This window comes from Acanthisitta chloris, unplaced genomic scaffold (genome assembly GCF_000695815.1).
Source record: "Acanthisitta chloris isolate BGI_N310 unplaced genomic scaffold, ASM69581v1 scaffold42942, whole genome shotgun sequence".
NCBI classification, from domain to species: domain Eukaryota; kingdom Metazoa; phylum Chordata; class Aves; order Passeriformes; family Acanthisittidae; genus Acanthisitta; species Acanthisitta chloris.
The window spans coordinates 14566-27126 of record NW_008660650.1 but is presented as its reverse complement, the minus strand read 5'-3'; the positions used below and the strand labels follow the sequence as shown (position 1 = coordinate 27126).

At 38.2% G+C, this 12561-nt stretch overlaps 2 protein-coding genes across 2 annotated transcripts; one reads left to right on the top strand and one right to left on the bottom strand.

Moving 5' to 3' along the window:
• Positions 1–226: 226 nt before the first annotated feature.
• TRMT13 (tRNA methyltransferase 13 homolog (S. cerevisiae)) lies at positions 227–5609 on the top strand (the record flags this gene model as incomplete). Its single annotated transcript, XM_009069881.1, has 10 exons — positions 227–273; positions 362–428; positions 1215–1277; positions 1402–1471; positions 1909–2015; positions 2904–3071; positions 3347–3419; positions 3738–3812; positions 4484–4898; positions 5213–5609. Coding segments are annotated over 10 exons (1281 nt in total), but the record flags the coding sequence as incomplete, so codon positions are not given.
• Positions 5610–5688: 79 nt separating this feature from the next.
• LRRC39 (leucine rich repeat containing 39) lies at positions 5689–11408 on the bottom strand. The gene is made up of 8 exons (XM_009069880.1): positions 11184–11408; positions 10217–10322; positions 9033–9189; positions 8353–8489; positions 7735–7880; positions 7190–7342; positions 6764–6903; positions 5689–5747 (listed from the first exon to the last, which is right to left on the bottom strand). The coding sequence occupies exons 1-8, from the start codon at positions 11306–11308 to the stop codon at positions 5689–5691; spliced, it is 1023 nt and encodes a 340-aa protein (XP_009068128.1). The 5' UTR covers positions 11309–11408.
• Between the last annotated feature and the right edge of the window lie 1153 nt (positions 11409–12561).

Below are 12561 nucleotides of genomic sequence, written 5' to 3'. Positions count from 1 at the left end.
TGCTTTCCTCTCCCCTCGCGTGCTGAGGGCTCGGCGCGGCAGGAACGCTGCCCGGCGCTGTAGTGTAGTCATTTAGGATCCAGCTAAATATTAAATTCTTGTCTCAGTTTCTCCGTTCTGGTTAACCCACCTACCTATGCATAAGTGTTTTGATGCCCCTCAACCGGGTTTTTAGAACAGGACACTGAATGCATGCTGAAGGGTTGTCTAAAACTTTTCTAACTAGGAAGAAAACGGCAGGAAAAGAATTCCATGCCCTCTTGATCCAAAACAGTGAGTATATGTAAATGCTTACCCCATTCTTTGTCAGAACTCGCATGATCAATGCCATTACTTACTTTTCTTTCCATTTGGATTTTAGCACTGTATATGAAGACCAACTACAAAAGCACTTAAAAAAATGTAATTCAAGAGAGAAGCCAAAGCCTGTAAGTGAGTGTAAATTAAGCACTTCCTCTCGGGTTTTAGACCTTAAACGTTAGAGCTCTGCAGAGGGTTTGTTGTGGTGACAGCAGGTGTGGGCTGGAGGAGGACAGCAGTTGTAGCAAGTAAGGACAGTGTGGAAGCTGAATAAGTACTTGCCAAAATGGAATTCATGTACCAGTCTCCTCATCCTCTGTATCCCTTCTCACTGTAGTTTGGTACACGCTTTCAGTTCTTTCAGTTGCAAATGAGGATGCTGAACTCATTTTTCTCAAAAAGGCTCCCTGAGAACAGCCTCTCACAGTGCCTTTCATTTCAGAGCCTGGGTGAGAGATTGTCCTCAGAAAGCGAAACCAGCAGGGAGGCTCGAGGTGCTTTTAGCCAGCTACCTCCTTACCTGCTTCACCCAGGCTGACAGTTGCAGGAATAGGATATGTGTTTAAACAACAGTTCCAAGAAAACAGAAGAAGAAGCTTTATTGCCTCTTTATGTGTTTTTAGTGTTGCACCTCTGGTATTACTTGGGAAGCCTTAGAATGGGCTCCAGAATCAGTCCAGTAAGCTCTGACTGCTTAACTCTTACAAATGTGTTCATTCTTGTCAAACGTGTCACAACAGTCATTTCTGTCAGGGATTCAGGATCAGACTGTAGGAACAAAAATTACTCAGAAAATCTTACTCTGCAGTGGTTTCCTATTGCTACCTACCTTAGGACAAAAATGCTGAACAACTTAGCTATTTGCTTCCTGGTAATTAACAGAATCAGATTTATCTTCTTTTGACTTTTTAAAGGTCTACTTCGTTCAAGATATTAATGCAGGTTTAAAAGATGTAGCAGAAATACCAGAAAAACAAGTGAGTACCTTTATTTGTCCATAAGTTGAGTCTACATAACCTGTTGCAATTTATCATGTGACTAAAGAGCTAGAAAAACAAAAGGTCTTGTAGTTAGAGGTGGCTTTTTTTTTTCATTAAAAAGGTCCCTCTATCTTCTCTATCCATGGAGGAGCTGGGCAACTTGATTACCAAGCTGAAAAAAGCAAGTAATGGTGAGCTTACTCAATACTAAAAATGAGATGGTTTAAATTGAATTGATTAAATATTTCATTCATTTAAAAATGGTATTTTTGTTGTTAGATACCTGTAAAATGTGAAACATATGGCATTGAACACATCTGAAGTGTTAGGCAGACCTCCAATAGCTGAATCTTACTCCAGAAAATCGATTAGATTGAATGATAGAACTCCCATCTTTTGTTCATATAGCTCATTGTTTTTCCCTTTCTGTTTTTTGCTCCCCATTCAAATATCACTACAGATAACAATACAACTCTGTTACAAACATGTGACAATGGATTTATGCTCTCAACACACTGTTTTGTTAGTGCTACAAATTGAGCTCATGTCAATATTGTAACATGTGCTACAAACCAGGAACTCTTGGAACCTGGAAAGCTATACCTAAAAGTTTTGCATTTGCATGTAGGCCTGGAACTTCACCTTGAGGAACAAATACTGTCCCACCAGGCGTTACAAGAAGCCTTAAATGACCCAAAGAATGGGGAATCTGCTTTCAAACACTTGAAACAGCAGGTATGGTCACTGATGTACTAATAGCTGTGGATGGGTTTAATGTGGAATTGTGCTGCTCTAAGTTAGTGACTGTGTGTGCATGATGCTTGTTGCTTCCTGCAGAGCAAGTCTGATGTGCTCTGTAACTCTCTGCTCTTCCAGTAATAGCATATATACAGTCTTTGAATGGTTGATTTATTAAGTGTTAATAACAAGTTTATTAGGATACTGAAATGGATTTTACATTGTGTGGTGGTCTCAATTATTGCTTATATTTTCTTATTTTATATTAATTCATAATTAATCTGTGCTACAAAAGGTAAAGTGTGTAACATGCACAGAAAGAATTGGAAAGCCTGAGTTTATCTTCTGCCTTTTTAATGTATATTAAACAGTAGAAATTTTAAGGGATAAGGATTGTATAGTGTAGTAAAATAGGAAGTTCTGGGAATAAAGTTTAACAGGGAGAAATGTCTGTTTCCTGTACTTTTTTCCTGTGCTCCAGTTTCCTTTCCTATGTGTTGCAAATGCCATAACTGCAGTTCAGAGAGAGAGAGCTCTGCAGGCATTGATGCTTTACAGAAAATCCAGTCCAGTACCCATATTTTGGATGGCTTCTTTGAGAATCAGTGAGAAGAATATTATAACATGTCCCTGAACACAAAAATCCATTCCATAAACTTCTGACTGAGTTCTGTGAGCAGTAGAACAAGGGCAGGGTGCTGCTGGCTAGCCAGAATATATAATCCCTTTCCTCTGTACACTCAAGATCTTTTCCTAATCCCTCTTGGAAAGGAAGACTTGAAAAAGTCTTCTGCAGTTTGGTGAATGAATAATTTTTCTATAAGGCATTACAATGCATAGTATATATATTTTCTTGGTTCACAAATAATCCTTTGATGTTTGTAGGCTTCTATTTTAGGTAATTTGGAAAAACTGCATTTACTTGGCCCAGGAAGATGTTTTGTTGAGTTTGGAGCTGGGCGAGGAAAGTTGTCTCACTGGGTTGATGTTGCCTTACAGAATGTTGAAAGTGTTCAGTTTTTGCTTGTGGAAAGGGCAACCACACGATTCAAGGTGAGAGGATATTGTCACATTAGACCAGTATAATTTTTTAACTGTTGCCATTGGAACTTAGTATTTGCTTTTTATCTTCAATACATTTAAATTTTACAAGTTCCACATTTCATACTTTGCCAATAGCAAATTTATTAGCAAAAAAGATCCTGGTGTTTAGTGTTGGAAATTTGCAGATGTTGACGTGACAGGAAACAGCCTGGCACTAATACCCAGAGCAAAACTGTAATTATTAGTGCTCAGCCCTACTTAATGATCTTGTTCTGTTTAAACAGGTGGATGGAAAACATAAAAGGAGAGATTCTGTCTTTGAGAGGCTTCAAGTGGATATTCAGCACTTATGTTTAAGTAAGTTCCACAGGGCTATAGAACCTGTGTCATATTTACCTTTCATAGGTGGTCTAGAAAGGCTGAAATGGTTAAATGTGCTTCCCAGCCACACCATCCCATTCCTTTAATTTGTTTTACTGAAAGAAGCTTCCCTTTGAATAGTTCATAACTGTATGTGGGGACCACTGTATTTTTAGTAGTGATAAACATTTATTTCTAACTGTGCTGAAACAATGTTATTCAGCAAAAATGTTGCCCCAACTATAATAATAGAGGTGCTGAGGTTATTGTGGATTGTGTGGGGGTTTTGTTGTTTGTTTGTTTTCCTCCCTCCAGATAAGGTACCTATTTTGAAGAAGAAAAAACTTCCAGTGGTAGGAATTGGGAAGCATTTGTGTGGTGCTGCGACAGGTATGACTTACAGATGTGTGAACTGCAGAGTGTTAGGATACTAAATCTTACACTGAATGGACTGATCCTCTAAACTGTCCTTTTAAGCTTTTCTTGCTCTCTAACCCTTTGTTGGTGAATGTAGCACTTACATTCTAAATATCTATTGACTCCAGTGGAACAGTAGAAGGATGATTGATGCAAGGGGGCTCTGAACAGGAGTAAAGCCTTTCTGGGTTTTATAGGGTAGAACAAAGAAAAGTGTGTGATAGCATGGGCCATGTATTTGTAAACTGGCAACAGTACTTTTTTAGCACTGTTGCCTCTTCTCTGAGATATTTTTCTTTCTAAATTTGTATTGGCTGTCTGAGTGTGTATCCCAAATAAATAAGAATGTGTTTCCGTCCTAATAATGTTAAATGAATGCACCTTTTCTAATGTTACATGTCTACTGTGTAGAGAGAGACATCTCAAATAAGATACCTTTATAGGTACTGATGATGCAGTTCAGCATTTGAGAAGTACATGTGCATATTAAATAGACTGTGTCCTAGATGTCAACCTTTAGAGCCAACACTTGCATGTTTTACAGGGGGGAGATCACCCTATGCCAGTTTGTTAACCTAAGTATCTCAAATATGCTTGCATAGAACAGATATGTATTCTACATTTGTGTGTCTGTTCATTCCCAGATCTTGCTTTGAGATGCCTGGTTGAAAGTTACACAACTTGCTGTGATGGAGAAGGTGAAGAGCCTGCACCAAAACGTGCTAGGACTGCTGAAACAGAGGTGGCTCCTGTTACTTCTGCTGCCAGTGAAAGCAACACAGAAGACTGTAAGCCTGTAGCTGGAATTGTTATTGCTCTGTGTTGCCATCACAAGTGTGACTGGACACATTATGTAGGCAGAGAGTTCTTTAAATCAGTAGGACTGGGACCAGCAGAGTTTAATTGTTTTCAGAGAATGAGTAGTTGGGCCACTTGCGGCATGCGAGAAACCACGAGCAAAGCTTCTCTGAGTGAAGAAGGTGAAGATCAAACTAATGATGTGGATGAACATGAGCAAACATTCAGCAAGACAGAGAGTGGCTCTGATACTTTACAAGGGTAGGTAATTTTTTTGGGTAGCAATGGACTCCAGCAGAGAGCAAAATTATGTGTTAGTGGCACAGGAAATTGTTTTGAGTCCTCGAAAGGACTCATTCTGCAGAAACATTGTAATTACTGCACTTGCAGAAATAGTTTACTTTGAAAATACAATTTTCATGGACATTTCAAAGTATTCAAACAGTCGTGATTTGCCTGACTGAAATGAACTTAGTGATTTCAGTAGCTCTTCTAAGCTCAGCTACTAATGTTAATTGACAAAACTATTCTTCTGACACACGTTGTTCATTTTTTCCTCCTTTTTGTGCAAGTAGGATACTCACTGCTGAGGAGCGGAAGGAGATCGGTTGCCTCTGTAAACGGCTGATTGATCACGGACGGATTGAGTATTTGCAACAACAGGGGTACAAGGCTGCACTACAGTATTACACAGAGTCTGCTGTATCCTTAGAGAATGTCCTGTTGACAGCTGTCCCCAGACCATCTCTGATACCAGAGCCAACTACATGACAGGAGATAGATTTGGAATTGGTAGGGGAAAAAAAAAAAAAAAAACTATAAAACTTATCTGGATATTTTTAAAAAGCTAATTCAGTGCCTAAAAAAAAAATTTACTCTCTCCTGTACCCAGGAAAAGATGTTATATTTCCCAGTTTCACTGGGAATTACCAATATGCAAACCAGTTCTCAGTGGAAAAATAAAATCCCTAAGAATATTTGAAACCTGTTGTATGCCTCTTTGCTGGGAAGAAGTATGCTTGATATTCTCTTCCATTCACAGTTACATTCTTTATTCATTAGGATTTGCATTAGGAGAAGAAGGATCAGAAGTACAACTTTCCTGATTTTCTGAAAGACAACAAGTTAAAATATGAGAAATTAACATACTTTATTTTCACTTTAAAGTTCAGCTTAGCTTTGTATTTCCTCTTAAATTACTTAAGTAGGCCTAGGTACTTTTATCAGCCTGTGCTGCTAGGGGAATCTATTGAGGAAGAAAACTTACTTGTAAACTGTCATCTTGATACATTTTTGCTAATTTGATTACTCATTCATGAAGTACTGATAAGAAGAAAGCTGATGCATTGTTCTAAATCAAGAGCATTTAAACCATTCATTTTTTAACACTTCACAAAATACAGAATGAACATTTTATATGTGCAATGAAGTGCTCTCTGCAAGTAACAGCTGCCACCTGCACATCTGTTCAGAAGTGCTTATTTTGGTCTTGTACTCCAACATTTAAGCTGTTTGAGACTACAAACAGCAAATTTTTGTCAGGGTGTTTTAGAAATGGGATGAACCTGTGAGGGTGTTTTGTTTAGGTGACTGGATTTTGTGTCAGGGAAAGCAGGTTGTGAGAAACACCTGTTTATGGGGTGTTGATACTTCATTGCTAAAAGATGTTGTATGTTGGGAACATAGGCATCTCTCCCCTAATCCTTCTTTGGGAGTCCCATCTGGACAACCACCAAAAACAGGGAAAGTTCAGCTTCCTGAGATCAGCGTTGCTGGAAGACCTATTATGTCAACTGATTAAATTGCAAATACAAAAGACAGTCATCAGCTTCCAGTTATCCAGGCTGTAGATTACTCAGGCACAGTTATTCCAATGTTCCAATGTTCCATGGTTCTAGTACCTTCCTACCAGAATATATGCTGTTCATGTGAAGACCTACAGTGCCAACCCCTGATGAAGTGCCCCTGCCCTCAGGAAAGTCTGTTTACAGGGTTTTTTTTAAATGTTACTGATTTATTAAGAAGACTAGTCATGTTTGTATATGTGTCCTAGATTTTGGTTATCCAGTTTGCCCTTCCCTTCCTCACTGTATTCCAGAAAGAGCAGAATTAATAAAAAGCCATACCTGTTTTCTTGAGTGACTCTTGGATATACATGTGCATGAACTCAATGCCAAACATTTCCTGTTGCTCCTCCTCTTCAGTATTCTCACAGGGAGGGAGTGTTACCTCTAGCTCCAGTGGGTTGTCTCTGAAGTTGACAAATCTGACAATTCACCGGAAAAGGTTACTCTTGCAATAAGTTTTAACCAGAGACAATTCAGTTTCAAAATAATTGTTAAGATTTCTCAAGCAATACTTTGAGCAAAATAAGACTTTTCTTACACTAAACTCAGCACTCTATTATAGTACTAAGTAAACTAAGCCAAGAAGATGCCTTATAGTACTTATCCAGCCATTTCCCTTGTATCACTCTGTGACATACAACTAAAAGGAGGCTTTAAAACCTGTCTTCCAGTATTTCTTTTTATGTTTATGTTCCTTTTTCTTACCTCAGATTTGTCATGTCCTTCATACAAGTTGGAATATCCTTGAGCTTGTTGTTGCTAAGAACAAGAGTACTAAGATTTTTCATATTACCAATGGTTTCTGGCAAAGAGTTTATCTCATTCCTTTGAAGCCATAAAGTGTGGAGTTTTTCCATTCTGAAAAATAGGTATTTGTGCAATCCATCAAGATTTATAAAATTAATCTGATCAATCATTACTACAAAGTAATTGATTCATTTTTCAGCCACATAAAGGACTCTCATAAAGAACACAACAAGTCTGAAATGAAACACCATGTCCAAGACCATCACCTAATCTCTTAAGTTTGAAAATGTCATTGGCCAAAAATATTTAACTCAATAGTTGATACTGAATTTATTGTTTATGGAATGGATTATTCCAGCTCATCCAAACCATCACATTAGAGCTGACAAAATCTGAACTTTGCAGTGAGGTTAACACAAAAATTATCTTTCGAAGTCATATTTAATAATTAGAATTTCAATGCAATGGAATTAAGACTAAGATGAGCTTTAAGCTTTATTTACCTGTCAATTGCATCAGGAAGCTCCTGGAGTTTATTTCCCCCCATATCTAACCACTCTAGATTTGGCATGTTGAGAAGAGCTGAAGGGATGGTGGTAAACTGATTCATGCACAAATCTATGTGTGAAAGCTTCTTTAAATCACTGAGCTGAAAAGAAGGGCAGATTTAATACAAGTTTGTGTAGCTGTTGCAGCATTACAGCAGAGCTCTACTAATTGACTGAAAAACACATTTCAAAACATTACAACACATTTTGGAGCTAGTAAACACAGAATGGTTTCTGAGTTACATCAGCTGATATTACCTAAGAAGTGCAGTTTTCACCTGGTAGGTTTGAAACTGGTCAGGCAGAAGAACTTTACCTCCCACCCTGTGCCCTAACTGCTGAGAAGCTGAAAGCCATGACCACAGTGCAGATACACCCCAAGCCTCACATGTCCTCACATGGCCTGAGTTTGACTGATCATATAAAGATTGTTCACATCAGTGTTTCTGTGGAGTAGCTGTGAATTCAGAGTATCAAAGCAAATCTGGAAACATGGAGTGCAGTGTTCAATGATAATTGATTTGGTATAAATTCAAAATATGCATGAAACAAAACTAAACAGCGTGTCAAAACCTGGGAAGGAAGATCACAGATACTCCTGTTGACAGCCAGTTCCAGTCTTTCCAGACTGATGCAGTTACATATTTCCTTAGGGACAGACTTTATTCTATTGTAACTGAGCAGCAGCTCTTGGAGGCTGGTCAGCTGGCCTGCAGAGAGCACAAATGGAATGAGAAAGGTTCACCTTCAGTTTTATTTGAAGTCCAATATTACATTATGTCTTATCCTTTTACTGTTATACAAATGCTATCTGTTCTCACAAATATAAAAAACTAATTCACTGCAATGCAAACAGTAGGACTTCAATCCAGAATTGCACTCTAGTTGAGTGCTGCAAGAAAAACCCCAAACCCAAGAAATTATGAATAGGCTACTCATGCTGTGGACTCAGAACATTAAGTCTGTTTTTTACTATTACTTTTCTAGCTGCATTCTGATGTCCAGTCTCTGCTGTGCTTACAGGCTGTCTTCTGTCACAGGGCACTTTCTTGAAGATGTGTCTCTTCCATCCAGCCATTTTTTTTTTAGTTTATAAGGAACCCATGGGTTTGAGATCTCTCATTGTCAGATTTACATCATGTTTTCTAACTACCCAGTAAGATTGTTAGGCAAAAGGTAAAAAAAAGTGACACATTTCTGCAAGACCAATTTCCTTGGAAAAGCAGCTTGCAGTAAAATAAAGCACAACTCACCAATTTCTTTAGGTAAACTTTCAATTGAGTTCCGGGATAGATCCAGAACAAGAAGATTGTGAAATCTTCCAATGAACTGAGGGATTTTCAGCAAACTAGTTCTGTGGAGCTGCCATTCCTGGAGATGGCCTAGTTTCAGTAAGCATGAAGGTAGTGTCTAAGACAAGAAGCAGGAACCAGAAGAAATTCATATTAGTATACAAGAGGAATGAGGCTGAGGTAGAAGTTTTATTTGAAACACTAACAGTCCTTCCTTCTTCTTAAGCTAAGAGTAACATCCTGAAGTGAGCATCAATATGGCTTGTCATTCAAGTCATGGATTCAACCTGCCCACTTTTTGCTCCCAGGATTTAGATACCTGTACTACTGTCACTGCTGGGCAAGTTCCAGGCTTGCATTTGTTTGGATTTTTTTTAAACAAAGTCAATATAACTGAAGATGAAACTGCTCTAAATAGTACATAAATGGAGATGTAAATTCTATTTCCTATTTTGTTAAGAAAAACAGGGAGCAGCTGAGAGTAGAAGAGCAGAGGGATAGAAAAGCTATCATATCTGGATGTTAAGAGTTCTGAACAAGGAACACTGACCTACAGACCATCAGGGTATTGCTGGGCCTGGCTGTCGCTCAGGGACCTCAACATGGTCTAGTTCTCATCCCTTCATAGGAACTGGTATCTGCATTTCTGTGTGGCTCAGAGCACTGTTAGTGTCCACTCTGGCATTGGTTAACAGCAGCTTATCCCCAGTGCATCACAAACTATTATAGCATTCTGGGAATCTACTGGCTCATTTTCACTCTTAGAAAGATCAAGTAAACAACAGTAAGAAATATTTTCATGCACCTAAACCCAGAGAGAGGGTTTTCACTTTGATAAATTTCAGTAGATCTGGTGTGTTAATGTTCAATGAGGATTGACATAATTGAACTCATAATTCACAGTGTAAATAATTTCTAATGCAGAAAACCTTTTGGGCTATATTTTTGCAGAGTAATATTCAGGACTAAAAACCAGCTTGCTTTTATACTCTCACAACAGTGTGTCCCAATTCACTGTTAGCAAAGCACACAGTGAGCACTTACTAGAACAAAAATAGTACAACTGTTAGTGTAAAGTTGTAAATAGTAGTTTTCTAATGCATCAGTCACTCAACCCAAGCAACATTCATTCCTATCAACACAACCTTCCATTCTTCTTCCTCTATCCTTAAAATTGCTCTTCCACCTTCATTAATAACTTTTTCTTTGAGCTTTGCTAAAGCAGCTCTCTCCTCCCAGACAAGCAGTAGCCTACGAGGGAAAGAAGATCTGTCAGTGGTGAATACAGATGGAATCACTATCCTGCCAAATTTCAGGAACAAAGGGGCAGTAGTAGCCTTTCTGGATGTCAAACAACATTTATTATATCTGGATGCTAAATATGCTATCAATGTGAGGGAAGACAAAAACATTGTGTTTGGCTGATGTAATTTATAGGAATTCTATTTTACAGTTCTTCACATCTACATTCAGAAGGAGAACATAACTTAATTCACTTTCAACATGTTGCAGCAGGGCAGCAGAATATAAAGCCATGTGGAATTAAGTTCCAAAGCCTTAATTTTGAAGGAGTCTCTTGAAAAGAAAGCCTTCCATTCCACCAAGTGTAAGTGCAACCAAACAAGGTCAATCAGCTAGGGACTCTTTTAGCTTGATTTCCAAAGAGGACTGAAACATTTTCCATTAGCAACTTTTGATTTTGTTATTCCATTTCGAACATAGCTGATAAATTCAGAAGAGTTCAAAAAATAGAATGCTAAATTTCTTCAGATTTCATTAAATTGCTGGCCAGGGAGAAGATCAAGCAACCCTGTTAGTGCCTCTGTTGAGAAGAAAGCCTAACAAATTAAGTCTCCACTGGTGAGAATATCCACACAGGAGAGGATTTTAGTATCTGAATTTAGAGGATTTAGCCTATATGCTAATATTTTTAGCACAGACAAAGCTTGGTTTGACCTGACCATATTGCCAGATTCTAACCACTGGGAATTCTGCTGGAGTAACAACTAAAGAACTGGAGTCTGGATGAGTTTGAAAAGACCAATTACAGTCTTCTGAAATGTAACACGTGGTCTAGCTTTTCACATACTCTAAGAGCTACAATTTACCTACCTTCCTGCAGACCTCTGCCTGAACTCCTTTTCTTTCTGCAATTCTTCATTTATCTTGTGTATTCTCACTTCCCAAAGTGTCTTCACAGCAGTGAATGTTCCAAGGCAAACTGCAGTTTCAGCCATGATCCTTACATGTTCCAAGTCAGACACAGGAATCTGAATTTCAGGCTCAATGCGTCAGCTCATTTATCAGCTACCAGATGGGGACAGTGACATGAAAACTAAAATACTGCAAAACCCACTTCATTATATTACTTAGTTAACATACAGAACTGAAAGTGTTACCAATTGCTTTCTCTTTATAAAAATAGATAATTGCACCTGGTTAAATTTTCTTACAGTTAGAAATGGTATCCTTAGAGTCTCTGCATTCCTACCCAGGAACAACTGCTTCTCTCAGTTCCTGCCAATGGGAGGTTGAGTACTGGCCAGACTTATTAAATACAGATTTGAGCATTCATTCCTGGCCCAGGAAGAAATTCAGCTGTTACCTGCAACCTGACGAATGTCAGGATCCACATTTAAAATTAAATTCAGTCTAAAGTTTTGAAGTCATCTATCCCTTTGTGAGATAACTAACAATTTCCTGAAGAGCAGTAAAGTAGGATACTCAGTCATCCTGGTCAGTGCATCCCCCTAAGCAGCATTCTTATCGCCTTACTAGTCATGTGGGGAAGGGTTTTCATGGAAATAAACTGCAGCCAAGATATTGATACTCAGATAAGGTTGCAGGGCTAAACTGCATGCCTGCAGCAGTGTACTCTGAACACTGATGAGCTGAATGCTCCTTTCTAACTTTTTACTAATGCTTGCAGGGGCAAATAACAAAAATATCTTACTTTTTCATTTAAACTAAAAAAGTGAGGATAGCTTTCTTCCAAACAAGCAGGTAGATAACAGCAAAAGTGGAATGTCAGGTCTTTCATATATGTATTTACCTACAATAATTGCTGCAGGTTTGTCTTTCAGACCAATCTTTTCTATCATAATTATTCCATTAAAACTTTGTGTGGCCAGGATAAGCCACAATTGCTTAGTGTACATTTTTGCATTCCAACTGTCAATTATTCTATTTTATGTTCACCATGTCTTCTGCTAACAGTCATTTGCAAAGCCTGATTATACTGAAATCACTTAATTAAAAACATGTAGGCAAATAATACAAAGTGTAAATTGTCAGGATTGCTTCTGCTGTACAGACAGCATAAACATCAAATTATAATGTTTGAATAAAAAAAAGAATCTGGTCCAATACCTTATTCTTTAGGATTCTTAATTGTTCTGTTTGTTAAGGAAAACCAGCAGGATTTGGCAAGTGACACAAATGGCAACCCCAGTCTGGCATTTGGGCTCCTAAACAGGGATTGAATTTTTCC